Source organism: Bos taurus, chromosome 19, assembly GCF_002263795.3.
Source record: "Bos taurus isolate L1 Dominette 01449 registration number 42190680 breed Hereford chromosome 19, ARS-UCD2.0, whole genome shotgun sequence".
NCBI lineage: Eukaryota > Metazoa > Chordata > Mammalia > Artiodactyla > Bovidae > Bos > Bos taurus.
Window position 1 is genome coordinate 34386258 of NC_037346.1, and position 27629 is coordinate 34413886.

The window sequence follows — 27629 nt, forward strand, 5'->3', positions numbered from 1 at the left end:
GCCCACGTGCCGCCCTGAGGCGGCCTCGGCCAATGGCGGCCGAGCGCTCCTCGGGGCGGGGCTCCTCGGCGAGCACCTCCTTAAAGGCGCAGGGCCGTGCTCCCAGGACTCGTCGGTGGGAACGTGAGCTCCTTCCCGGCAAAGGAAGCATCCGGTGGAGCTCCTGGTCACTGTAGTCTGCGGCCGCCTCTCCAGTGAAGGGTATACTGGTCCTGTCACTTACTGGGACCGCCATGTGCCGGCCCAGGGAGGCCTCCCTCGAGGGGCAAGCGGGCACGTAACCGCGCACCCGGGCTGGCCTACGACCCGGGACGCCTAGGAGTGTGGGCACTGGCCCCGGAGCGTCTCCCTGAGGCTCGTGGCTCCGGACGAGGATCCGGGCGTCCTACTGCCACTGCCGCCAGAACCACCTGGGTCCCCGGCTTTGACCAACGCAGGGACAGCCGCGGGCCGAGAAGGCCCTTCGGGGTACCGGAACACCGCGCTCCTCGAGGCCCCACGCCCCAGAGCTGGCCCCGAGCGGCCCCGGGCTGAGGGGCGGGGCCGGCGCGCTCCCCGCCCCGCCGGCTCCGCGGTCCCCGCCCCGAGCGCCAGGCCCCGCCCGCGGTCCGCTCCCCTCAGCCCAGCGCCGCCATGGAGGGCACCGGGGTGCTGCCGTTCGTGCGCGGCGTGGACCTCAGCGGCAACGACTTCAAGGTGAGCCTCCGGGCGGCAGCCGGGACCCCAGGCCCGCCCCTCCGCTTCCTGCGCGCCCGGTACCGCAGACGGGCTTGCCCGGACCCCGCCCCGGGCCGACGTCCCAGGCCTCCGCCCGGCGCCCGCGAAGACAGCCCAGGCCGGGCGGGGCGGGCAGGCGCGCGCAGGGTCCCGGAGCTGCGCCGGGGCGCGCGGGGCGCGCGGGGTCTGCCCACCGGGGAGGGTACTGGCGCCTGGCCCCGGCAGGCCGGCCGGGGGTCCCGGTCGGAGCTCGAGCTCGCGCCTCCCCAGCCCTCCCCGCCCCTGTGAGGTCATAGCCCAAGCCGGGCCCTGACTCATGGTTGCGCCGCCGGCTCTGCGCTACCCGCACCCGCCACCCCCATCCTGTGTGGTCTTAGGCAAGTCACTTCCCCTCTCGGAGCCTCGTCTTCTCGACTGGTGGAGGGGCTTACATTGAAACCCCTGGAGGCAGGGATTAGTTGTGGAGGGCGTGTTGGGCAGGTGGGCGAGGCCCTGGGTGCCAGTTGTCTGAGCAGCTGCCGAACTGGCAGACCAGGGCCGCTGGGAACACCAGCCCAGCCTCGGGGCGGATCAGTGGTTCTTGAGAACTGAGAATGAGGCCGCAGGGCTGGTGACCAGAGAGGAGGCCCTGAGAGATGGCTTGGTTCCAGGATGGTCCTTAGGGCTGCAGGGTGGATGAGTGGGTCGACCCCGGCTGGCGTCAGTGGAGCGTCAGCCTGGGTCTGCAGGGTGCAGTGGTCCAGGCAGTGGCTGGGGTCAGGGCAGAGGAGACAGGCCCTTTCTTCCTGTATTTACCCACCCTTGACACCATGCACACTCCTCTGCCTCCATCCCCACCGTCCTCACCTGGAGTCACCAAGTGTCCTCTCCAGTCTAGGAGAGTGAGTCACCAGCAGGGAATGTGGATGTAGGGAGAAAAGGCACCAGTCCAGAGCACTGAAGGCATAAGCCTCCCCAGGCTTCTGGCCACAGGGCTGGGGTCCTGAGGTGGGCATTTGAGTCTGGGGGACAAATGGGTGAGTGAACTAATGAATATTCCTGTGTGGGAAAGGGTGGGGAGCTGGGGCCTCATGCAGGGGGTGGGTGGCAGGGCACAGGTGGGGCCTTGGCAGAGGCACAGTTCAACAAATTGAACAGGCACAGCCTGGATGCAAGGCGAAAACATTGAGTTGATCTGACCGCACAGCGGACTGTGGGGTGGCACCTAGAATAAGCCTTCCTGGGCCGAGAATCCAGCAGGAGAGGCGGGTCTTAGGTCAGCAGCCATCCTGATCACCAGTGGATTCTCAGGAGGCTTTTGTCATCAGAGGGCTTTCACCAGCCCTATTCTACGGGTGAGAAAACTGAGACAGAGTGGCCAAGTGATGTGTCTGGGGTCACACACCCAACTAGACGTGACTACTGCCCCCCAAAGGCTCCCACGGGCTGTGGGGGCCACAAGGTGGCAGAGCAAGGGTACCATGTCCCAGACCTGTGACATTCCCCCAGGGTGGCTACTTCCCTGAGAACGTCAAGGCCATGACCAGCCTGCGATGGCTGAAGCTAAACCGCACCGGCCTTTGCTACTTGCCAGAGGAGTTGGCCTCCCTGCAGAAGCTGGTAAGAGGCTTTGGGCAGGCAGGGGAGGGTCCTGGTGGATGGGGCTAGCCAGGTGGGCAGAGCCTGTGCAGGACATTGCCTGTCACAAGCAGAACTGGTGGAGAGGGGATGAGCACCCTTCCTGGGAAGTATGCAAGAAGAGGCTAGGTGTGCGAAAGAGGAAAGATGCAAGAGTAGACTGGACCTGGATGGCCTAGGGTGCCTGGTAGGACAAGGCTGTGGTAGCAGATAGGGGCTCTGTGGGAAGATCCCTGGGTGGGGCAAGGCCCTGGTGGTGGATGGGGGCTCTATGGGAGGGTCCCTGGACAGGGGAAGGCTGTGGTGCCAGTGGGTGCTCTGTGGATGCCCAGCCCACCCTGCTGAGCCTCTGCACCCTGTGCCGGCCCAGGAACACCTGTCAGTGAGCCACAACAACCTAACCACTCTGCATGGGGAGCTGTCCAGCCTACCATCGCTGCGGGTGAGTGCCGCCCAAGACTGCAGAACTCAGGGTGGGGCCTGGGGGCCAGGCCAGCCCCTCTGTCCAACCTGGTGTCAGGGGGGTTGGGGGAGAGAGCATGCAGTAATGACCTGAGTTGAGTAACACGTAGGAGAAAAGGTGAAAAAACCTAAGTCTGATCCATTTTGAACTGCTGTGATAGCTGATCCTGGCCGAGCAGCACTCCAGCTATTTCTCAAGGGTCTTTCATGTGATCCCAACCTCCACCAAGTTCACAGATGAGGAAACTGACCACGGGGGCAGGTCACTTGCCTGTGGTTTATCCCCAGTGATAAAGCTGGGGCAGGGCAGGGGAGGTGGTCTGGGTGGGTCATTCCTCCTGCTGTTCTCCATGGAACCTCCCGTCCCAGATCTTCAGGCCATTCCAGTGGTCATTCCCTTTAGGTTGGAGCCCTGAGATGCGAAGGGCACACCTCTGGAGTCGGGTTAAAGCTGAGCTCTGCATTTTCCGAGATGGCCCTTCAGTGACCGCCGTGAAGTGGCAGGGTGTCACCATGCAGACACTGGGCAGACAGGGAGCCACAGTGGCGGCTCCTGTTTCTCCTTCTGTCACCTGTGGCCATGGTGCCGTCCCCTGGTCCGTCCCCCCCTCCTCGGCCATCCTGCACTAACGTCCTGCACCATGAAAGCCTGAGCAGATTTCAGCCCTAAGGGCACAGAAAGCAGGCTTGCTGTGAGTCTACACTCAGATGCTTTTGGTCCAGCCTTCTTCCGTCTGTGCCAGAAACTCTGACTCAGAGCTCCATCCCTATCTTGCCCTGTGGAACTGGGAGGAAGAGGGGTTATTCCATCAGAAAAAGTTCCCTGCGTTTCTGTGTGCTGGGCTGTGAGGCACGTTTGAGTTGGGCTTTGAAGTGTGAATAGGAGCTCATTGGTAGAGTAGGAAGGGCTTGCCAAGTAGAGGGACTACAAGCAAAGACCAGAGTGGGAGAGCACTCAGGATTGGTCTCCCGTGGGCTGACGGAGAAGGTAGCCTTCCCTGACCTCTGCTTCTCCTTGGAGTGGAAGCCAGGGCTCATGGACTCTCGTGGTTTATCCCCAGGCCATTGTGGCTCGAGCCAACAGTCTGAAGAATTCAGGAGTCCCTGATGATATCTTCAAGCTGGACGATCTCTCAGTCCTGGTCAGTGGTCACCCACCACCTGGCAGTGAACCCTACTATTCAGTGACCCTCCCCCCACTGCCCTGGTCCCTGGGGCCATGGTTTTCCTATTGTACAAATGAAGGAACTGGAGACGTCCGATGGACAGTGCCTTGCCCAAGGTTGCTCAGTTCCCTGACTTAGGCCCCTTCCTCCCAGGGTCACACTGTCTCCCTTTGGCCTGGAAACCTCCTCCTCTGCTGTCCTCTCAGCACCCATCCCAACCCTTGAGCGTGTGCAGGCCTGGCGGGGTGGGGTCAGCCCTGCTACCCCTGACCCAGCCTCACTCCCTCCCCAGGACTTGAGCTACAACCAGCTGACAGAGTGCCCGCGGGAGCTGGAGAACGCCAAGAACATGCTGGTGCTGAACCTCAGCCACAACAGGTGCCGCGTGCTGGGCTGGGCCGGGGAGATGGCTGACCCCAGAAGCGGAGCGCAGCCCTGACCACTGGCCCTCTGCCCACAGCATCGACAGCATCCCCAACCAGCTCTTCATCAACCTCACTGACCTGCTGTACCTGGACCTCAGCGAAAACCGCCTGGAGAGCCTGCCCCCCCAGATGCGCCGGCTCGTGCACCTGCAGACGCTTGTGCTCAACGGGAACCCGCTGCTGCATGCCCAGCTCCGGTGGGCGCCCGCCCTCCCCACTGGGTCCGGCCTAGCTGGGTCGACACCCGCCTGCCTAGCTGTCAACACCAGGCATCCCGCCTACCCCGCCCACACCCACCCTCGGGCCCTGCCCCTGGCCTGAGGCAGTGTCTCCCCGCGTCTCCCCACAGGCAGCTCCCAGCACTGACAGCCTTGCAGACCTTGCACCTGCGGAACACACAGCGCACCCAGAGCAACCTGCCCACCAGCCTGGAGGGCCTGAGCCACCTCGCAGGTGGGCAGTCCCCGGGAGCCCTCAGCCCCTTCCTTCCTCATGGAGGAGGCCGCTGGACCCTACTTCCCTAAAAGCCTCTAGGGGGAGGGGTGCCTCCAGGGGAAGGGGTGTGGTTCCCACCCATCATGTGCCTGAGGCCACAGAGCCAGAGGGGTAGCCAGGCTTCACATAGCTGCCTTGGAGCCACTAGGGGCCCCAGCTGACATGCTCACCTGTGCCCAGATGTGGACCTGTCCTGCAACGACCTGACGCGCGTACCCGAGTGCCTGTACGCCCTGCCTGGCTTGCGGCGCCTCAACCTCAGCAGCAACCAGATCGCGGAGCTATCCCTGTGCATCGACCAGTGGGTGCACCTGGAGACCTTGAACCTATCCCGGAACCAGCTGACCTCGCTGCCCGTGTGTGCAGGTCTGGGGAGGGTGGGGCGGCCATAGGCCATCTTGGCACCCACCTCAGACCCCACATCTGCTGTGTCCCCTACAGTCGGCCATCTGCAAACTGACCAAGCTGAAGAGGCTGTACCTGAATTCCAACCAGCTGGACTTTGACGGGCTACCCTCAGGCATCGGCAAGCTGTCCAGCCTGGAGGAGTTCATGGCTGCCAACAACAAGCTGGAGCTGATCCCCGAGAGCCTCTGCAGGTGCTGGGCTGAAGTGGGGCCTCCCCCGCGCCCCGTGGTCTCTGTGCATTGTACAGAACACGAGGGGTTGACTTGAGTTTGTGGATAAAGACACTGGGTTCATGCCAGTGGGTTCCCCAAGCGCCCTTCAGGGACAAGGGGCAAGGCCAGAGGGACTGCACTGCTGCCCCCTTTGAGACGCTGTGCTGCCTTTGCTCCCCGAGGTCACAGCATCCACTAGCATGGTCCCCGGCACTGAGAACAGAAGACCCCTGGCAGCTTCTGAGCTAATTTGAGGGCAGAGTGTGGTTTTTGATGCCCTTTTGCTCGTGTCCAGGGGTCGCTGGTTCTCAGAAGGCCATAGTGGAGGATGCTGCCTGTAGGAGCCACAGAAAGGGCCTCCAGTCACTCAGCCACAAGGAAACTTGCCCCGCCCCCAGCCTTCTGGGCTCTTTGGAGCTGGCTGGTTTCTTAACTGGCCGGGCTGCTCAGATCCTCTGGTCCTACCTGGCTCTCCAAGCCAGGACTGGAAGGCCCCTGTCTGCCCACTCCTGAGGCCCGACCGTGTCCTCACAGGTGCACGAAGCTGAGGAAGCTGGTCCTCAACAAGAACCGCCTGGTGACCCTCCCAGAGGCCATCCACTTCCTGACGGAGATTGAGGTCTGGCGGGCAGCTGGCGCTGGGGGTGGGGACAGACCCCCAGGAAAGACCAAGCAATGGGGTCCTGGGGAGAGGGCAGCAGGGGCTCCTGGAGGGCTGGCCGGTGCCAGGGTGGGGAGGAGGTGATGCTTATCTGCAGGCAGCTGGCACTGGGGGTGGGGACAGACCCCCAGGAAAGACCAAGCAATGGGGTCCTGGGGAGAGGGCAGCAGGGGCTCCTGGAGGGCTGGCTGGTGCCAGGGTGGGGAGGGGGTGACGCTTATCCGGCATCCACATCACACTCGGCATTGTCACTTAAGCCTCACAGCCAGCCTGTGAGGCCACTCTTCGCAGATGGGGAAGCCAGGCCCACGGGGGTGGCAGGGTGGGGACCTGGGCCCTTTGGCCCTGGTGGTGCAGAGGTGGAGATGGGGTTTGGGGGCACTGAGGGAGAACCGGGGCTCAGCACTGGCTCTGTTCACCCATGAGGCAGGTCCTGGATGTGCGGGAGAACCCCAGCCTGGTCATGCCCCCCAAACCTGTGGACCGTGCTGCCGAGTGGTACAACATCGACTTCTCGCTGCAGAATCAGCTGCGGCTGGCGGGTGCCTCCCCTGCCACGGTGGCCGCGGCGGCCGCTGGTGAGCATGGGATGCCTCTCTGGGCCTTAACTTACTCATCTGTAAACAGGGTGGGATGTTCTCTCTGGATAGGGGGTGTGGGGTTGGCCCCTGGTTGGCTGGATGCCCTGGGGATGAAGGGGTCGGAGCCAGCCGGGTCAGCCGTGTGCCCCTCCCTTCAGCAGGGAGTGGGCCCAAGGACCCCCTGGCTCGCAAGATGCGGCTTCGGAGGCGCAAGGACTCGGCCCAGGACGACCAGGCCAAGCAGGTGCTGAAGGGCATGTCAGATGTGGCCCAGGAGAAAAACAGAAAGCAGGAGGTAATCCGGCTAGACCAGGGCTTGGCTCTGCTCGCCAGGGACCCAGGCCGGGTGGGAGAGGGGACAAGGGCAGAAGGGCTCCGTTCTACCAGAGCTGGGCATGGGCAGAGTCAAGTCAGTGTTGTGCCCGCCCCCACCAGGAGAGCGCGGAGGCCGGAGCGCCTGGGGGCAAGGTACGGCGCTGGGACCAGGGCCTGGAGAAGCCGCGCCTTGACTACTCGGAGTTCTTCACCGAGGACGTGGGCCAGCTGCCTGGCTTGACCATCTGGCAGATCGAGAACTTCGTGCCTGTGCTGGTGGAGGAAGACCTCCACGGCAAGTTCTATGAGGCAGACTGCTACATCGTGCTCAAGGTGCGAGTCTGGATGCTGCGAGGGGCCGCGGGGGCGTCTCTTGGATCACTCTGGATGGGGTGGGAGGGGAGAGCTCTGCAGAGCATGGCGGTGCCACTGGCAGGGGCTGACCCAGATGCTGCCCCGGCCTCCAGACTTTTCTGGATGACAGCGGTTCTCTGAACTGGGAGATCTACTACTGGATCGGCGGGGAGGCCACACTCGACAAGAAGGCTTGCTCTGCCATCCACGCCGTCAATCTGCGCAACTACCTGGGTGCCGAGTGCCGCACGGTGCGCGAGGAGATGGGCGACGAGAGCGAGGAGTTCCTGCAGGTGCGAGGGCTGGGTGGGGCTGACAGGGATGTGTCCAGTGCGGGGACAGATGGGGTGAGGTCAGAGGAGCGAGATGAGACCACTGGTTGGGAGCTGGGTCAGGTGAAGATGAGATGGCCAGGCTAGTTTGGGAGTCCGCTTGGTGGGGGTGTAGCCAGGAGAGACGGGAAGTTGAAGCAAGAGTTGCAAAGGGACTGGCTACCAAGGAGGTGGGGCCAAGGGCAGGGCCAGAGTCATCCAGTGAACTGGGTCAGTGAGAGATGCTGGCCTGCCACCAGCTGGTTACATGCAGACACCTACAGAAGATTTTGGGTACTTACCTAAGTTTGCCATGTTCTGTAAACGTGCTTGGTCCTGTCCCCTGATACGCTTGAATCTTACCATGCTGTGTCTTGTACAGGAGCAAACGGGTTCATGGTTGTGTGTATACTAACACCCCAAGTGTGTTTTTGTCTGCAGGCATAGATCTTATATTGTTTTTTAACACTGTCATGGATTCATAGCATCTGATCCATCTGTACACAACTCTGCTTCTCCTGACAGGTGGTATTTGGTGGGGGTAGGGGGGCAGTTCAGTAAAAGGTCACACACCCTTTCACAGGTATTTGACAACGACATCTCCTACATTGAGGGTGGAACAGCCAGTGGCTTCTACACTGTGGAGGACACGCACTACGTGACCAGGTGAGGCTTGTGTGTGAGGGGCACTGACCTGGACTCAGTCGGGAAGGATGGGGGAGGGCATTGGGGTAAATCTGCCCTTGGTGCCCCCCCAAGCCACTCTCGCTCTGGCCCCCAGGATGTACCGCGTGTATGGGAAGAAGAACATCAAGCTGGAGCCCGTGCCTCTCAAGGGGGCCTCCTTGGACCCAAGGTGAGCCCCATGATGTGAGGTGGTGTGCTTAACCCCGTACCTCCTCCCCACAAGTGTAGGGGGACAAAGCTGGGCTCTAGATAAGAAGCCGCCCAGCCCTTGTCCCACATTGCAAGGAGGGATTTGGGATGAGGTCAGAGGCACAGGGGCAGTTATTGCATGTGGCCCATTGCAGCCCCTCCCACCACTTCTGTCCAGGTTTGTTTTCCTGCTGGACAGAGGGCTGGACATCTACGTGTGGCGAGGGGCCCAGGCCACGCTGAGCAGCACTACCAAGGCCAGGTAAGAGGACTGCACCCTGCCCAGACATCCTGGGTGCTTTGTGCAAAGGAACATGGTCACCTGAGGAGGTATGGGCCTCACTAAGGCTTTGCATCTGCCCTCAGGCTCTTTGCAGAGAAAATTAACAAGAATGAGCGAAAAGGGAAGGCAGAGATCTCGCTGCTGGTACAGGGCCAGGAGCCCCCAGAGTTCTGGGAAACGCTGGGTGGGGAGCCCTCCGAGATCAAGAAGCACGTGCCTGATGACTTTTGGCCACCCCAGCCTAAGCTGTATAAGGTGAGCTTCATCAGTGGTCAGGATATGGGCGGGCCTTTGCACCACTGTGGTGGCTGTGGGCTCATTCTGGACTTTGGTGGGGAGAGGGTGCCACCTCCTGGGCAGGAAATGCCAGGGTCTGAGTGGGGCCGTGGAAACTAGCATCAGGCTCTGTGGTTCCAGGAAGGTGGGACTGGAGAGAAAGGCCGAGAAGTACATGGGTGCCTGGCCTGAGCACCTGGTCTTGACTCTGTGGGTGACAGGAAGATGGGGGTGATGTGGGCAGGAAAAGGACCAGTTAGAAAATCTGTAAGGACCCAGAGAGGGAAGGCAGGTTTAACAACCCTTCTGCTGGTAGGATTTCCTGGAAAGGAGGTTGGGGTACAGGGAGACTAGTCTGGAGAGGAGCAGGCTGTGGACTTGAGCACAGTGGCCAGCCTAACCAGGGGCTGCTGTGGGTTGGTCTTGTGTTCCCTGGACCCACCCTAGTTAAACCCATCTCTTGCTCCTGCCAGGTGGGCCTGGGCCTGGGCTACCTGGAGCTGCCACAGATCAACTACAAGCTCTCCGTGGAACATAAGAAGCGGCCCAAAGTGGAACTGATGCCTCGGATGCGACTGGTGAGACTCACAGGGAGTTAGGCCCCTGGGCCGAGATCCCTCCCTGCTGGCTGACCCTGGCCTTGACCTCCAGCCTCTGGGGCCCCGCAGCTGCAGAGCCTGCTGGACACTCGCTGCGTGTACATCCTGGACTGTTGGTCCGACGTGTTCATCTGGCTCGGCCGCAAGTCCCCACGCCTGGTGCGTGCCGCAGCCCTCAAGCTGGGCCAGGAACTGTGCGGGATGCTCCACCGACCACGCCACGCCATGGTCAGCCGCAGCCTAGAGGGCACCGAGGCGCAGGTGCGGATGAATGCAGCTGCCCTCAGAGGTTTCCTCCCCGAGGTCCTGTGACCGCGTTTTTGCCCTGACGCCCCATGAACGGGTTACAGACTACATAACATCCCTACACAGCTTCCAGCACTGCTGCCAGCCCAGCCCCTTTCCTACCCGCCCCTCCCACTCCCAGGCCACACCCCTATAGCCCGCCCCTTCCGGCCCCGCCCCGTTCCAGGTCCCAGGCCCCACCCTGCTCCGCGGACCCCGCCTCCTTAGGCTGTGCTTTCGCAGGTGTTCAAGGCCAAGTTCAAGAATTGGGACGACGTGTTGAGTGTGGACTACACGCGCAATGCAGAGGCCATGCTGCAGGGCCCGGGGCTCGCGGGGAAGGTGAAGCGTGACGCCGAGAAGAAGGACCAGATGAAGGCAGACCTCACGGCGCTCTTCCTGCCGCGGCAGCCGCCCATGGCTCTGGCCGAGGTGGGCGCAAGCCCCGGGCCGCGGGGGCGGGGCGGGAGGGCCGGCTGTGCCGGTCCTACCGTGACAGGTGGGGTCGTACGCAGGCCGAGCAGCTGATGGAGGAATGGAACGAGGACCTGGACGGCATGGAGGGCTTCGTGCTGGAGGGCAAGAAGTTCGCTCGGCTGCCAGAAGAGGAGTTCGGCCACTTCTACACGCAGGATTGCTATGTCTTCCTCTGCAGGTGCCCTGCACCCCCCCCCCCCCTTACCCGGCCCTCCCCCGGTGCTGGGGCCTCGGTTCAGCCCTGCCCACCGCCCTATGACCTTGCAGGTACTGGGTCCCCGTGGAGTATGAGGAGGAGGAGAAGGAGGAGGAGAAGGCGGGGGCCGAGGACAAGGAGGGCAAGGAGGCGGCAGCCGAGGCGGAGGAGAAGCAGCCTGAGGAGGACTTCCAGTGCATCGTGTACTTCTGGCAGGGCCGTGAGGCCTCCAACATGGGTTGGCTGACCTTCACCTTCAGCCTGCAGAAGAAGTTCGAGAGCCTCTTCCCTGGCAAGCTGGAGGTGTGGGAGCCTTGCCCCAGAGCCCTGGGCGGGGGGCATTCCTGGGGAGGCTTGCCCCACTGGGAGCAGGGTGGGGGTCCAGGGAGCTGCCCCTGACGCTTCCACACCTGCAGGTGGTGCGCATGACGCAGCAGCAGGAGAACCCCAAGTTCCTGTCCCATTTCAAGAGAAAGTTCATTATCCACCGGGGCAAGAGGAAGGCTGCCCAGGGCGCCCTGCAGCCCAGCCTGTACCAGATCCGCACCAACGGCAGCGCCCTCTGCACCCGGTACCTGGCTGCGGGGCGGCCGTGGGTGCACAGAGGTCGGGCCTGGCTGCTCCCTGCTGACCCCTCCCTCACTTTCCCCTCCCCTCCCCCAGGTGCATCCAAATCAACACCGACTCCAGTCTCCTCAACTCGGAGTTCTGCTTCATCCTCAAGGTGGGGTCTCGTGTGGCTGGGACCGAGGGGCAGGGTGGGGAGCAGGGTGGGCCTGACCTGACCCCAACACACCCAGGTTCCCTTTGAGAGCGAGGACAACCAAGGAATTGTGTACGCGTGGGTGGGCCGGGCGTCAGACCCTGACGAGGCCAAGCTGGCAGAGGACATCCTGAACAGCATGTTTGAGGCCTCCTACAGCAAGCAGGTGACCGGGGTTGGGGCGGGTGGTCAGGTGACAGGGAGGCGGGGCTCGGGGGGCCAGGCGGGGCGGGGGGGTGATCAGGTGGGGGCGGGCAAGCAGTGGGCCCTGAGCTGACCAGCCTTCTCCCCCCAGGTCATCAACGAGGGCGAGGAGCCCGAGAACTTTTTCTGGGTGGGCATTGGTGCACAGAAGCCCTACGACGACGACGCTGAGTACATGAAGCACACGCGGCTCTTCCGGTGAGGTCGCCCCGCCACCGCTCCCAGCGTCCTCAGTCCTGGCCCTGCTGCCATGACCCTCAGCCTCTCCCTGACCCTTGACTTCCCCCAGATGCTCCAATGAGAAGGGCTACTTCGCAGTGACTGAGAAGTGCTCTGATTTCTGCCAAGATGACCTGGCAGACGATGACATCATGCTCTTAGACAATGGCCAAGAGGTGAGACCCGCCCCCCCTCCGCCCGACTCTGCCCACACTGGGAGCCTGACGGTTCCTAAAGAGGCATTCTGAGGCTGGGAGACCACGTCCCCTGCTGTCCCCACAGGTCTACATGTGGGTGGGGTCCCAGACCAGCCAGGTGGAGATCAAGCTGAGCCTGAAGGCCTGCCAGGTGAGTGGGGGAGGGGCCAAGGATGGGCCTGGGGGAGGGGCCAAGGCTGGGGCTGCCCTCACCAACCCCTTGCCCGCCCCCCAGGTGTACATCCAGCACATGCGCTCCAAGGAGCACGAGCGGCCCCGCCGCCTGCGCCTCGTGCGCAAGGGCAATGAGCAGCACGCCTTCACCCGCTGCTTCCACGCCTGGAGCACCTTCCGCCAAGCCCTGGCCTAAGGCCACCGCGCTCCACCTCTGTGGAGGGATAAGTGCCCCCCTGCCACCGTCCCCAGCGCCACCAGTGGGGTGACCCTGACCAGTGTCTCCAGGGGTCTGGCAAAGCAATCTCCCTCCACTCTGAGCTCACGTGTGACTCCCCTTCTGCCAGGGATAAAGCAGGTGTGGCTGTCCTTTAAGAGATATTAAATGCTTTTATTTTCAATATTAAAAATCAGTATTTTTAATTTTAAAACGCTAATTTAACAAAAATGACAGAAAAAAAGTCCCCCAGAGTACAATCTACAGGAAATCCATCCTGACCCCCACACGCACACGCACACGCACATGCACACACGGCCAGGCCTTGGTCCTGGTTCCCGAGTGGAGCTTTCACACACACACTTGCACGCAGCACGGTGGTCGAGGGGGTGCTGGCCCAGGAGCAAGTACCAAAATAGTTTTAGAAATGACTGTGGTGCCCGGCACAGGCGTTAGAAAAATACTCTTTGTTTGCAAAAGAAGAGGGGACGGCACATGGCCTGGGAGGTGGTAGCCGTGGACCCGGCTGCCTCCCCTGTGGCGCCTGACCTTCCGGGTGGCCTCTGCCTGCAGGCAGGGCCCGGTGGAGTCCCTGAGGCTCAGGGCCAGGCTGGCAGGCCCCACAGAACCCCAAAGTTAGCAGGTGCAGGTCTACATGGAGGACCGGACCTCTGGCTCCAGCTCCGAGCAGGGCGGGGGCGACCTGGCAGTTCTGGCCTCCCTAGCAGAGACAAACAGGATCAGCAGAAGGCCAAGGAGGTCCAACGGGGCAGGCGGCCTGCCACACGTGTGCCACCAGTCTCCAGGATGGGGGGCCCTGCAGTGACAGCCTGAACCCCAAGGCGAGGGAGGGGGTCACACAGAAGGAGCCACAAGGTCTGTGTCGGGAGAGGCTGGGGGAGGTAACTGACTCAAGGGGACCAGGCCGCGCACCTGCAGCCTCATTTGATCAGGATGGCGCAGGCTCGAGCCTCCTCTTCGGACAGGTTCCGCAGGTTCTTCTCAGATTCCTCTGAGGAGCTGCAGGGAGGGGCAGCGGTCAGCAGATCTGGGGTCAGGCCCTCCTCAGTCCTTCGCCCAGCTGGGGTATGAGGTTGGCTGAAGGGTCAGGGAGGGAAGTTGGGAGCGACCAGCCCCTCCTGTGGACCCAGCCAGCTCCTCACCCCAGGAAATCCTTTACGTCCTCCACCGTCATGTCCCCCGTTGTGTCCAGTGTGGTGTCGGCACTGGTGGCCGAGTCAATGGACATAGGTGAGAGCATGGCCTCAGGTGGCTCTGGGGTGTCTGCAGGGAGGAAGTGAACAGGGTCCTTCTAGGGCTCCAAGGCCCCGTCCACACTTGACCTGGTCCCAGACCAGCCTACGGTGGACCATAGCACCAACCAACCCCTCCCCAGACCCTCTGGGCAGCTGCCTCCTGCAGAACACCCCCACTGCCACGAGACAAGCTGCCCAGCTAACGCGCGGCCTCCTCACCAGCCTCCTTGCAGATGGGATCGGGGCTTCCATCACAGCTCTGTGGGGCCAGGATGATGCCCGGGGTCCCATTAGCCTGGCTCAGCTTGGGTGACTCTCGGGACCTGTGGCTGCACAGATGGGCTGTGCTGCAGACCCCCGGCAGGCATCTCGTGGCTTGAGGGCCAGACCCCCGCCCTCCCATTCCTGAGCCCTGGGGCCAGAGGGATGACCGGGGAGGGCCACCCTGCTGCTTGCTGAATTGGGGGATGGAACAAGCCCAGCCTTGGTCCCAGCGCTGCAACCCCCTGGCCAGGGGCTACCCCTTCACGCACCTGATGTGTGTGGCACCTCGGGGCCAGCGGACGTCCAGAGAGCAGAGTGGCTCGGTGATGTTCCGGGCACTCAAGGAGAAGCGCTCAAACTCCGAGGGGGAAATCAGGTAAAACCCTAGGAGGGGGCAGGAAGCACAGTAAGGGGCCACGTCCCCGCCTCCCAGGAGCCCTGACTGCAGCCGCCGGCCCGCCTCACCCTGGCCGTGCCGCGTGAACACGCAGGAGGCGATGCCGCTGATGTCCTCCTTGCGGATGCAGGCATAGTGCACCTGGGGCCGCAGGCCCGGCACCGAGAACACGTGCACGTCACCCAGGTTAGTGAGGCAGGCCAGGCAGGTCTCCGTGTAGTCCTCGCAGGCCACGCTGGCAAAGGTAGCCAGAGCCACCTTGCGCACGCGGCAGCCCTCGTGGGCTGTCAGCTTGAACTTGGTCTTGGCGCTCACCTTGGGTAGCGTGAACACCTGGAGGTGGGTGTAGAGTGGGTGCTAAGCGGAGCCCGGGCCAGTACACACTCCAGTGCCCCCAGTCTAGCCCGGCCCCCACCACCTCCATCCAGAACCACCCACCCTGAGCTGCCACCCTGACCCCAGCTCCACAGCCCAGAAACCTCCCAGGCCCCTCCACCTGTGGCAAAGCCAGTCATGCTGGGTGGTCAAGTTGGAAGCCAGTACCCCACACCACAAGCTCCTGCCAGACCACCCAAGGGTCCTGAGGGGCACCAGGGTTCCCCAAGGTGCCTCTGCCATGGCTGGAGGCTCTCAGGAGGTCCCAGTGAGCAGGAGTGGATGCAGGCCAAGGGTCCGACGGCATCCAGGAGGCGAGAACCCCAAGGGGTCTCGGAGACTGCTCACCTTGAACTGCTCCTCGGACGCGATAAGCACAGCATGGCCGCCCTGCATGTCGGGCGCCTGTGCGAGGTCCCGCGAGGCCTCGTAGGGCTCTGGCAGTGGACGGCCGCGCCCGTCCAGCACCGCGATGGCCACCACGGGGGCACGGTGCATCAGCTGCACCTCCTTGCCCAGCACAGCCTCTACCGCTCGCTCTGGCCGCTTCTCACCACCTGCCACTGCCGCCGGCACCTCCAGTGCATAGGCAAACACGGAGCCCGAGTTGGTGCCTGCCCACATGGTGGGGCCATGGTGGGCCGCTGCAGGGAGACAGGCTGGTGAGGCGGGTGTGTGCCATCCCTCCCCTCTGGTGCCCTAGGACCCTGGACTGGGTCTCTCCTACATCCCTGGTGACCCCGGCCAGCCCCCTGCAGGCACAGGAGTGCCCTCTAGGGTCCCTCCACAGGCACATCAAACTGGACCCTGAGCTCTCAGACCTCTCCTAGCATCCCAGTGACGCGGCCCATCACCAGTCCCAACAAAGACTTGGACTTGGGCCCCACCCGCAGGGCACCCAGGCACCAAGTCCCGGGCCCATCCAGGATGCACACCACACAGTCCAACTCGTAGGAAAGGGAAGGCTCTTGAGTAGACAGTGAGCTAAAAACACTGGGGTGCAGATGGACCCGGCAGTCACACTGTGCACCCTCAATGGCCTGGTGACCTCAGCAACAATCTTAGCTGGGAGGGAGGGGATACCCGAGCAACCAATAGGTGAGCAACAGGAAGCCACGCTTCTCAGGGAGACAGTGGAACCAGGTCACGCCCCCCTCCCCCTGCCGCGGGCTGCCACATGCAGACAGTGGGAAGACCCCCCAGACAAAGGGGCCCTCAACAAATGACATCAGAAGTGGGGGGCTCCCCTCCCAGATGGAGGAGGAAAGATGCAGAGATACCATGCGCACACGAGCTGGACGCTGACCCCATGCCAACTCTGAGAAGGCGTTTCTGAGGTGAATGGGGTCACCTGTGGGCCAAGGGTGACAGGCAACCCCAGCCATCAGTATCCACGCTCCAGGCTTCAACACAGGCCCTGTGCCAGAAGTGAGGTCCGCCAGACACACCCTGAGCTGCCCAGTAACCTTCGTTTTAAGTTGTGTTTAAAACGTGTTTACAAGATACACGATGTATGGAGAACAGGTCGGGAGTCAGTGCAGGGCTGAAATGCCCCATTGCCAAGTTAAATTGATCAGCGGCTCTGTCCATAAACCTCAACGCACCACTGCCCTGGGCAGGACCTGCTGGAGCTCTGCCCACTTGGGGTCAAAACCAGCTCCTCCCAGGCCTGCCCTCTGCTCCAGTCACACTGCCGGGGCGACTCATATCCGCCTAGGCCTTGGTGCTGCAGCCCGTACTTTCCCCAGATCCTGGGCTCCCTTCTCTGCCCAGGTCTAAGGCCGCCCCACCCACTCACCGAGCCTCACCATCGGGTTGTTCCAGGGGCTGCTGGGGGTCAGGGTACCCTGTTGCCAGTACAGCCTGGCACTCAGAAGGCACACAGTATTTTCCAGCCTTCCAGAAGGCACGGGTCCACCCCATCACCCATTTCCCAGAAGACCAAGGAACACACCACCCCTGGCTGCCCACCCCGCCCAGTCTCACCATCTCGAAGGAAGGTGTCTGCAAAGTATAGACAGCGCACAACGCCCGAGAGGGAGTCGTCGGCTGAGCGGGGCTCAATGCGGCGCTGCACGGGTGTCACCTCCACATCCTGGGGACCGGCCTGCTCCGCCAGCTGCGCGTTGGCCTCCTGCAACTGCAGGGGCGCAAGGTCGGGCCACCATCCTGCCCCCCGCCCCCATCACCCTGCCCACCTTGCCTGCTGCCCCACCTTGCTGCCGGCAACCGTGCGCTTCTTGCCCGATGCGCGGCTCTTGCGGATGCGCCGGAAGGACTGGCGCAGCGACTTCTTGAGCGACTTCACGCGGGACAGCGGCCCCTCCATGGCCAGGGAGTCGCTGGGGTGCAGGGTGCACCTGGGGGTGCAGGCCGGCCATCAGGGAAGCGCAAGTCAAGCAGCCGAGGGGCAGACCTCCCCCAGCGGGGCCCTCTGAGGCTTCCAGCACCCCAACCTGCACCCCCATGAACCTCAGGAGGGGCTTGCTCACGCCCACCTGGCCAGCACGGGGCTCCTGCGCAGATAGTCAAAAAGGCCAAAGCCGTGACTGGTCCCAAAGGCCACGAGGCCCCACTCGGCATGGAGAGTGACGGCTGTGACGGCGGCTGGTGGCAGGCACTGGACGAGAGCGCGGGGCTGGAAGCCGGCTGGCCAGGGCAGTGGTCCCAGGCGCGGGCTCAGCCGCTCATGGCCTTTCCATGTGAAGCCCTCGCGGTCCTGCAGCAGGTCCAGGCTGGCCACGCCCACCGTCTGCTCTGCCGGCGTGTCACTCAACTCCAGCACCAGCACCTGGGCGGCGGGGGACAGTCAGCTTGGAGGACAGGACACCCCCACCCCACCCGAGCCAGTGACACCACTGCCAGGGTGCTTCCAGGAGTCTGTCTGGAGAGCATCCTCTGAATAAGCACTGACTGGTGCCTACTGTATACCAGGGCCCTCACTGAGCAACACCATGGAGACCAAGACCTGCAGGCCCCGCCCTCCCAGGGTTCACTTAACAGGTTGCTCCCGCCCAGGCCCCAACCCTGTGAGGGTCCCCAAGGCCCCAGCTGGCCTCCCCCGTTCCCACCTCTGGGTTTCTGCCGGGCCAACCCCTCTAGCACCCTAGCAGACCCGCTAGAAGCCCTCGAGCCCCGCAGCCCTGGCAACACCTCGGCCCCACCTGACCCGCGGTGCCGGCCACCACCATCTGGGCCGTGTATTTGCAGAGTGCCACCTTCTGCACGCCGAGCCGCGGGTCATCGCTGTAGGGGTCGAAGCAGCCCACCTGCGGGGATGGGAGGGGAACTGGTGACAGGGCAGAGCCCAGACCAGGCTCCCCGGGCCAGGAGGGGGTGGGGGGCTCGCACCTTGCGGAAGGGCGGCCAGTCGTCCTCGGCGGCCTGGGCCAGGCTGTCAGCGTGCTCGCAGTCCGTCTGGAAGAGGCCGGCGGTGCAGAGCTTGTAGAGCGGTCGCAGGGCCACGCCGGAGGCATCCCAGAAACGCACCGTGCCGTCCTCGTGGCTGCGGAGAGGCGGCGTCAGGCCCAGGGCCCCACCCCACCACTCCACATCTGTTCAGCCAGCAACTGCTCACTGGGCCCCCAGCACCTAAGCCAAACACTGACTGGACTCCTACTGCATACAGCAAACAGGAAGCACCAACTGTATAGGGCAAGCAAGTACTGAGCACCTACTGTATGCCAGGCCACATTGCCTGGCCCTTCCCTGCAGAGACGATGAGAAGGTGCAGAAATATCACTGGAAATAATGAGAAAAGGTGCGGAGCAGTGACTCAGGGCACAGAGGACCATGGGGGTTCTGCCCCCAGGGGCCTCCAGAACACGTGACAGAGATGCCCCCAAAGCAGAGGAGTATGCTAGGGCAGGAGCAGGAAACCTGGGGAGGCCAGAAGGAAGCAGCCCAGGACATAGCCATAGAGCCCGGGTCAGGGCCCCTGGGCGGCGGCGGCAGCCCAGAGCCAGGGAGGGAGAAGCTCAAAGTCTGCGGGCTGGCTGGGACACCTCCAGAGGCCTGAGGGTCCCGGCACAGGCAGACGGCAGGGGCTGGGCAAGAAGGTGGGGCCTGAGTCACCGGGCACGTTGGCGCCCGCCAGGCCCAGGCCGGGCTCTCCGGCACCTACCCTGGGCAGCTCGGCGTGGGCTGGCCCAGATTTTCCGGTCCCGGGATAGGCTGAGTGGGTGGAGCTCAGTTTCATCAAGGAGGGACGGGCCTTAAACCAGAGTCTAGGGAGGCTTCACCTGGTGCACCCAGTGAAGAGGGTGACCTGGTCCCACCAGGGGCCAGGCCTGAGTCAGCGGGCAGGTCAGCACCCGCCAGGCCCAGGACAGGCCTCGCACCTGCGCAGGTGGCACCAGACCCTGCTCGCCTACACACACACACGCTCACATACCTGTCACAACTAGGCTGGAGAGGTATCACCTACCCGGTCAGCAGCAGGCCTCGCTGGGATGGCTCCTGAGCCAGGTTCCGGCCCCCAGTGATGGGCCAGCTCTGGGGGATGGAATTGGGTGTAAGCTGAAGTCATGCCAGGCACCACGTGCAGGACGCAAAGGCCCGGCAGATGTCCCACCTACACCTGCCACATCCCCTCCTCGGGCCCAGCCTGCAGTGTACCCCCGGGGGACCCCTGCCCCACCCTCCCCACCGGCACACACCGAGGCCCCAGAGGCCGGCTGGGGGCTCTGCTGCTCGCCAGCGCTCACGATGCGGGCCCAAAGCTTGGCGGGGACATTGGCAACGTGGGCCGAGCAGGTGATGGCGGACGAGTGCAGGGGGGCCAGGTACGGGGCGGGTACGGCCGGCCAGCCAGGCGTCTGCAGGTCCAGCACCACCAGTTCCTCTTCGAGCAGCACGGCGAGGGCCTGGGGCTCATCGAACTCTGCGGGATGGGGCGGGTGAGCGCAGCCAGAGATGCGCGGGGCCTAGGTCTTGGGAGGGGGGCTGGGTACGCACCATCCTCGGGCCGCGTGCTGTGCACCGTGAAGAAGTCGATGACGCGGGAGGTGAAGTCCAGTGTCACCAAGGTTTCAGCCTGGAGCACGCTCACGCAGTGGCGGTCGCCATAGCTGGCGCGGGGCATGCCACCACTAAAGATGACGAAGTGCTCGCTGTTCAGGGTGAGAAAGCCGCATGAGCAGCTGGTGGGGCTCCAGGAGAGCCTACCCCCACGACCCTACCCCCAGGCAGGCCCCACCTACCCAGACGCACAGCTTCGCCACAGGACCTTGTTGATGGCTTTGCAGGGGAAGGGGCCTGTGGGGAGACAGCACTGGCCTCACTTGCAGGCTTTCAGGCAGGGACCTGAGGGCCCTGGATCGCATTTCTCACCACTGCCCCATCCCCTCCTGCCTCCATCATCCCCACCGGGCGGCTGTTCCTTGCACCCCAAGGGGAAGGCATGCTACCCAACGTGGGGCAGAGGGGGTGCTCTCACCTTTGGCCTGGTCCTGCCACCTTCCACACATCCCCCCTGAAGTTCTCCAACTGAGGCCAGTCGGAGCTTGGGGTCACAGCCAACCCTACACAGGTCCCCCACACTCACCATAGGGTGTGGTGGCCACTGTGGGCTGCGCTGTTGGGGAGTCGCCGGTGTCCGCGGCCCAGATGGCGTAGCTGCCGTCGCTGTGCGAGCTGACCACTGTGTGGCCACTGCGCTCCCAGCACACGCTCTCCAGCTGCTGTGGGGTGAGGGAAAGGCGTGAGCTTGGCGGCAGTGAGCAGAGGCCCCAGGTGGCCGCCAGCCTCACCCACACACCTGGTTCCCCAGGAAGATGCGCTCAGCACAGCGAGCAGCCTGGTTCCAGATGACCAGCAGGCCCCGGCTATAGCCAATGAGGATCTTGGTGGGGTCCCGCAGGTGTCCCTGGAGTGACTCCACGGGGCCCAGTGCCTTCCCACACCGGTAGTCATCAGGCACGCTGAAGGCAGCAGAGGGAGTGAGCGGGCGGGGTGGCCAGTGGGGGGGGCGGGGGCTGGTGGAGGGGGCACAGGGAAGCTGGGTGGCCTCTCACCTTCGCAGAACCTCGTCTGGGCCCAGGGTCTGCCCCTCAAGCAGCGTCAGGGTGGGAACATCCAGGAAGAAGATGCTTCCGCCCTCGGTGCCCAGGGCGGCCATGTCACCCGCAGCCACCAGCAGGACCACTGTGATGTGGGCGAGGCTGGGCAGGCCGCTGTGGGGCCGAGGGGAAGCAGGTGAGGGTGGGAGCCCACACACCTGCTGGGGAGGGCATGGGGGCCCGTGACTGTCAGCTCACTACAGCCCCTCTGGTCTTGCTGGGCCCTGGTCATGCAGGGGGCTGGCCCCCGGGAAGGCCACGGTGGCGGCTGCAGACACCATAACCAGCTCACTCAATTATTCACCAGGACGTCGGCAGGGAGACGGATAAAAATAGGTCCCCAGGTCTTGGAGACAAGCCCTGGAGCTCCTTCCCCTACCCAGAGGGGATAGCGGCAGGAACCAGGTCCCGCCTGGGCAGGGACCACAAGCTCCAGGACTCTGCCTCCAAGCCCCACCAAGAAGCCCCATGCCCTCAGACATCTCCTGACCCTGAAGGGGGCCCCCAATCACTCCCCCACAGGAGCTGGAACACCTCCGATCCACGCTGGGTCCAAGCCCAAGCAGGACAAGCCTGTTTCTGAGCTGGATGGGCATCTTGTGACCTGGTCAGACTTGCTGCAGCCATTCCAACAAGGGCTTGTGGGCCAGGAACCGCAAGGCCCCTACTCTCCCCGTGAGGGTTGAACCCCACGCTGTTGCCCCCGGGGCGTCCTGCCAGCACCTCACAACCCAGGGAGACCCTTCTTGTTCTGACCTGCCCTCTCCTCCCCGCACAGTAGGGGCCATTGTCCCGCACCTGTCTAAGGGTCCAGAGGACCAGTGCTGAGGTCAGTTCCTGCTCCAGATGCCCCTCTCGCTACAGGGGCACAGGGCCGCTCCCCAGGCTCTGGGACACAACCTCCCCACCCTGGGCCTCCTGGGCCCTGGCAGTGCCAGGGCACAGACCCTCCCTACTGACCATGGGCTCACCTGGGACTCCCGTCTGATGCCCACAAAGTCCACAGAGCAGCTCTCTGGACCCAGGCCCAGCCCGAAGTGCACCACCCCACCTCAAGTCCCAGCCCTGGGGCAGCTTCCTGTCCCCATTGCACCTTCACAGGCCCCCCACTACATCTGGCAGCCACAGCCGGCCAAGCCCCTCGGTACCTGGCGCCGTCAAAGCCAGGCCGACTGGGTGCCTGGAAGTGGATGGCTTCCTCCAGGTGGGCGCAGCCATCATGGTGGACGATCTCCCACAGGTGGAGGCTGTCGTCATCCAGCAGGGTCAGGACTCGACCCTGGCGGGTGAGTAAGACCAGGACTGAGCTGACTGGGATCGGGGGCGGGGCAGGGGGTTTCTGGGGGCCGGCAGCAGGGCCGAGGCTCACCTGACCAGGCAGGAAATGCATCTGGGTGACAGTGGCCGCATCTCGGTGCAGGCCCGTGAACTCCACACCAGGGGCACCGTAGCTGAGGGTGACGGGTCAAGGGTGGAAAGCAGGCACAGGCCAGGACACCAACACCAGGGATCACCTAGCCCCTCCTCCCCAGGACCACTGCATCAGGCCCCCGGTGACACGGGGAGGGGTGTCACCTAGCCCTGTCCTGGGGCCCTCCCAGGTCTGGGGGCTCCTCTACGGAAGAAGCACTACGCTCAGGATGCAGACCCATTCGGTCCTGCAAGTCAGTGCTGCGTATGGCCTTCCCTTCCTCATCTGTAAAACCGGCCAGTGACTTGCTCGCCTGCCTCCTGGGGCAGACACAGGACACCTAAGAACGCAAGTTCTCCCGGCACACCCGGCCCAGGCCCAGTTCACGGCTCTAAGTCAGCCTCACGGGTCTGTGGGCGCAAGAGCTGGCCTGGCACATTGGCATCATGGGCAGAGATGCGAGGCCAGGCCCAGGAAGCCCGGGGCAGAGCAGAGTCCAGGCTGCCTCTCCACAACCACAGGCTGCTGCCAGCCGCAGGCCAGGAAATCCATGCCCTCATGGGGCTGGCAGCCTCACTGAGTGGGGAGAGGCCCCAGGGACTTGGAGAGGTGGATGCCTGGCTACAAGTGCCCAGTGTAAGCGCCAGCGTCCCAGCAACCTCAAGCTTCACCGTGGACGGCGGGCCAAGGGGCCCCAGCGGGGAAGACTAGGCTGGGGTCAGCAACGTTGCTGGGAGACAAGGCAGGAGCCGTTGCTTGGAGCTGGAGCCGGGAGAACACAGACAAGGGGACAAAAGAGGGGCAGGAGTGCTGGGCGGGAACCAGGTCGCCAGGGAGACGGGCCAGACTCGGGAGTGGGATGGCCCCTGTGACCAGCCTCAGTTTCCTAACACAGGACACGGGTAGGAGTGGTCTGGGGGACGGGGGCTCGTCCTCCTCTGAGGCCGTCTGGCCGCCCATCCTTTGTCAGCATGAGGGGCTGGTGTGTGTGCAAGGAAGACCCCGCCACCGGCAGAGACACACTGTGCCGGGGAGAAGGGGCCATGGGACCACGGCTCCCACAGGCAGGCAGCAGTTGGAGGCAGGAGCAGCAGGCAGGGAGGGGACTCCTGGGCAGGCAGCAGCCTGGGGCAGACGACCAGGGCACCGTCTCCTCCCTGTCCCACAAATGCCTCGGGGTCCACGGAAGAGGAGGGGGCACCTAGACCCAGCCCCTCCCCTTGGTCCCTGGAGCTGGCAAACTCACAACTGCCCGACCAGTGCCCTGAGTCCCGGATGGGGAGACCCCATCCCACCCTGTAGTGGCCAGCCACACCCTGCACCTGGGCCCCACCTGGGGGGCTCACCTCGTGCAGTGGGGGTGGGCTGCTCCACAGCAGGAAGGAGGCATCCAGCTGCCAGCCTCCCCCCGCCCCACCCCCTCCCCTTGGAGCTCTCAGGAGAATGGCCCTTTGTGCGGCTCACAGGCCCATTGTGCGGGGCCAGCGTCCAGGTGGGGGCCGCGCCGCGCTCACCACGCCGAGCCTGGCACTGCCCCCAGCCCTCAGCTGGACACACGTGTCTTCAGGCCGGCACACGTGTGTGCACCCAGTTCCCAGGGTAAGGCCTGTTGTGACCCTGGTCCTCCCACCACCCTTGCTGGGGACCATGTGCTGCCAGCCCCGGCCTACCTCCCCAGTCACAGCTGCTGGGACAACAGGCGGGTTGCCGAGGTAACTGGCTGCAGCGATGGGCAGCTGTGGACTCCTTCATCTCTGAGGCGCCGCCTCAGGGCAGCAGCTGCACGACCTCCACCAGGGGCCCGGCCCGGCGCCCCACACATTAGCCACGACCCCAAAGGATACATCTTGACGGCCCCAGACCGGGTGCCGATGGCCATGATACGAAGCTCAGGGTCAAAGGCCAGCGCACTGGGCTGGTTGGGGAAGCCATGCTCCACGGTCTGCAGGGAGGTGGGGGTGTCTGCAAGGCACAGCCCCCACCCGAGGCCCACCCATGGCAGTCTCCAGCTCTGTCCCTGCTGCATGCCCGGCCCCCGGACCTCAGTGTCCTCAGCTGTGAAATGGATGACCACACCTCCCGCAGGTGAGGAAGGGCCTGAGCCCTGGCACCACCACAGGCCTTCCCAGCCAAGGCCCGTCCCACTCGACACTTGGGTCCATGACAACAAACAGAATGCGGCTCGCAAGGGAGGATGCGCGGGCACAGACGCAAACCCAGCTGCCCCACGGGGTGGGCTCTGCACCCCACTCGCCCAGGCAGACTGAAGTGGGGTGCAGTCCTTGGTACCCCACATAGGCTCTGCATGGCAGTCAGAGACCAACACGCAAGGTTGGCTAGGCAGAGGCTCTTAACTCCCCTGAACCAGGGCTGCTCCCCACTCCCAGCCCCAGAGACAGGAAGAGGGGGGCCCAGACAGAGGGTGCTTCCTGCCCAGTCCCTGAAGGTGTCACGCACCTCCCAGACTCAGGCTCCGACCTGGAAACTGGGGGACATGGCTCCCACCCATCCCTGGTCAGGGCAGTAGGCAGTGCTGCACACTGGGGGTGTCAGTGGAACAGCTCCCACCGGGTTCCCTGCTCCTGGCAAAGCCCTAGTTCTCCCACCCGCCCACCAGCACAAGGAGCCCTAGTCAACCCCAAGGCCTGGTTAGGAGCCCTCCCCGGGAAGGTGCACCCCTGGGCCCCCAGCCCCCAGTACCAAGGTGGGATACCACACGTGGCTGCCAGTTCCTCCTGACCACTGCGTCATCAACACACAGGTTTTATAAGAACCCCTAGTCCCCTGAGGCCTGTGTCCTTCTCCAGCCCCAGCCCATCCAGGCAAGGACTGAGTCGTCTGAGCAGCTGGCTCGGCCCTGGGCAAGTCACAGCACTGTCCGAGCCTCAGCTTCCCATCCAGGCACTAGGGAGCCCACCTGAGGACAGAGTGGACCACTGGACCAGGGTGAGGGGGCAAACACTGGCACCACTGTGCCCACACTGGACCTGACCAGGTCCTGCAGCCTGTTCCTCTGTTCAGGACCCTCGGGGACCTCCAGCTCACTCCAAGTCAAAAGCCTAGTCCTTACCACCTGGCCCTCTCCGACCTCCCTTCCATGGACCCCTGGCTGCTGGCCTTCCGCTCTCCTCCAGTCCACCATGGAAGCTTCCTGCCTCAGGACCAGAACACCCACCACAATCCCTCTACCTGGCATGTGCCCTCCCCACTTTGGAGCCTTCCCCCAGCTCAGCAGCTGCTCCTCTACACCCTCACCGGCCTGACTTCCTCCACAGCACTGACCACCAGCCCAGCCATTGCCAGCTGCACACCCCACTCCCTGTTTCGTCTTCTCACTGTCTCCCCAGCTAGGACACTGGCCCCTCAAGGCAGTATGTGTTAAGATGATACAGAGTGGACACACAACAGGCAACCAGGGGCAGGGGCTGGGATTTGGACCCAAGACAGCCCAAAGTCCACACTCACCCGACCACCCTCCACCCCCGGCCACTTGGGAATCTGAGGCTTTTTGTTTTTGCTTGTTGGTGTTGCCACGCGGCATGTGGGATCTTAGTTCCTGGACCAGGGATCGAACCTGAGCCCCAGGAAGTGGAAGCACAGTCTTCACCACTGGCCCACCAGGGAAGTCCCGGGGACCTATTTTCTAGTGATCAATTGCCAGTCCCTCTAGTGACCCTCAGCCTAAGTCCACCCGCCTCCTACCACTGCTGCCCACTCAGAATGCGGCCTCGCCCGCCTTAGCAGGGAGCCCAGCTTCTGCCACCAGGGGCCAGATGGGGGAGCGCCTCCCCTCCACCTTTCTGGGGCCCCCACTTCACACCTCGACTCCCTGGCTGAGGAAGTGACACTTTAGCATGACGCCTGCCCCACCACGCTGTCCTCTCACCTCCAGGGGCTCACCCTCAGTCACTCAGCATAGGAAGGGGCCACCTGGGAACCCCTGGGCACTAGCCTCCCCTCTGGGCCCCTTGGCCATCAAGCCCGAGGATCCTGGCACCCTCTATTGCCACCTGGGAAACCTTGCCTGCCCTGAGAAACGTCCCGGCCTTGGCCAGTGCAGAAGCAGTGCCCAAAGAGCGTCTCCCTGGACCAGGGTCTCCTGCCAGCCTCTCGGAATCTACAGCAGCCCCTGCAAGGGGCCCTGGCTCTCAAGCTGAAGTCAAACCCCACTGACAAGGGCACACAAAGACCAAGCCCCCGCTCACTCTGTCTCTGGCCAGGTCGTCAGTTCTGTGAACCTCAATTTTGTCACCCTCATGTGAGCATAACGACTCGAAGCCCCAAGAGCAGCAAGGGGGCATGTGATCAGAGGGCTTGGGTGTAAAACTGAGGCCAGAAGTGACACCCCTGGGGGGAGTTAGCAAGCGGCAGGCCGGGCCTCTCTCAACCACACACCAGAGCAGGAAGGCGGGGCTGAAGGCAGCCCCTTTCCCGTGGCCCCTCTGGCCCTACCCAGGAAAGAAAGGAAGGAGCAGCCCTCCACCCCCACCTCCGCCAAGGCTCCAGAAGCGGTGGGTCGGCTGCCCCCGCGATAGAGTCCGCAGCAGGGAAGACCGTGGCCCCATTTCATCGCAAGGGAAACTGAGACCCCAGGATTCGAAGTGCAGTGGGTTACACGGCCAGGCATCCCCCCTGGAGCCCCGGGCAGGCCGGGCACAGCTCAGGCGGGAGTCCCAGGCAGTGGGGGAAGGGAGGAGAGGAACCGGGAAGGGATTTCCCAGCCCCACCCCCCAACATCTGCCCCAACTCAGCACTCCTCCCCACCGTCCTGGGTGCGAAAGCAAAACAAATCGGGCCCAAAGGCTGCGCAGGGGCGCCGAGGTCCCCAAGAAAGAGATAAAGAGGCAGAGAGTGGAACCAGAGCGAGAGTTGAGAGCCGCACGGAGGCGGAGAGGCCCCTCGGGGAGAGGCCAGCGAAGTCCGAGGCGCGGAGACATGAGCGGAGGAAGCGGAGGGCAGGGATGCAGGCGCGCGGCTCGGGCGGAGCGGAGCTGGGCGGCCCGGCCCGGCGTGCGCCCCCTCCCCCGGCCCGACGTGGCTCCGGCCAGGCCCCCGCCCCCGCCCCCAGCCAGCTGCCCCCGGCCCGCCGCCGCACCTTATGGAAGGCGAAGAGCTCCTGCTTGAGCTTCTCGCGCTGCGGGTCTGCGCCCTGCCTGCGGAACCGAAACTTCATCATCTTGCGCCCGGCCGCCCGCCGCCGCCCGCAGGATGCGCCGCGCGGCCCCGCCGGTCCTGAGGCGCGGGCGGGCGGGAGCCAGGCGCGGGCGCGGCGGGGCAGGGCCTGCACGGGGCGGGGCTGTCCGACGGACGCGCCGCTCGGCCAATGGACGACCCTCACACCGCCCGCCCCCGCCCCTCCCTGGCACTCAGTGGGCGC

The 27629-nt window shown here is 63.9% G+C and overlaps 2 protein-coding genes across 5 annotated transcripts; one reads left to right on the top strand and one right to left on the bottom strand.

Annotated features, from left to right (window-relative positions):
* The first annotated feature begins 603 nt into the window (after positions 1-603).
* On the top strand, positions 604-12683 carry FLII (FLII actin remodeling protein). 2 transcript variants are annotated; one of them, XM_024980804.2, is made up of 30 exons: positions 604-696; positions 2206-2316; positions 2667-2776; positions 3858-3938; positions 4255-4340; positions 4423-4584; positions 4737-4840; positions 5063-5238; positions 5324-5481; positions 6037-6121; positions 6594-6741; positions 6903-7039; positions 7180-7392; positions 7527-7706; positions 8308-8390; positions 8506-8580; positions 8779-8862; positions 8967-9138; positions 9633-9737; positions 9828-10019; positions 10287-10475; positions 10559-10698; positions 10788-11019; positions 11133-11287; positions 11380-11440; positions 11517-11645; positions 11775-11881; positions 11973-12078; positions 12185-12250; positions 12335-12683. In XM_024980804.2, exons 2-30 carry the CDS (start codon positions 2250-2252, stop codon positions 12467-12469), a joined length of 3738 nt encoding a protein of 1245 aa, XP_024836572.1. In that variant the 5' UTR covers positions 604-696; positions 2206-2249; the 3' UTR covers positions 12470-12683. The 2 variants fall into 2 exon arrangements, with proteins under 2 accessions (XP_024836572.1, XP_024836571.1); XM_024980803.2 differs by having other exon boundaries at positions 2705-2776.
* LLGL1 (LLGL scribble cell polarity complex component 1) lies at positions 12644-27497 on the bottom strand. Of its 3 annotated transcripts, none has more exons than XM_059878285.1 (23): positions 27348-27497; positions 24097-24194; positions 22211-22292; positions 21990-22120; positions 20797-20955; positions 20541-20703; positions 20328-20460; positions 19984-20038; positions 19739-19893; positions 19441-19664; positions 19209-19276; positions 18134-18287; positions 17947-18051; positions 17281-17573; positions 16998-17142; positions 16769-16922; positions 15131-15426; positions 14476-14740; positions 14280-14394; positions 13966-14075; positions 13654-13774; positions 13424-13510; positions 12644-13211 (listed from the first exon to the last, which is right to left on the bottom strand). In XM_059878285.1, the coding sequence occupies exons 1-22, from the start codon at positions 27426-27428 to the stop codon at positions 13432-13434; spliced, it is 3186 nt and encodes a 1061-aa protein (XP_059734268.1). In that variant the 5' UTR covers positions 27429-27497; the 3' UTR covers positions 12644-13211; positions 13424-13431.
* Between the last annotated feature and the right edge of the window lie 132 nt (positions 27498-27629).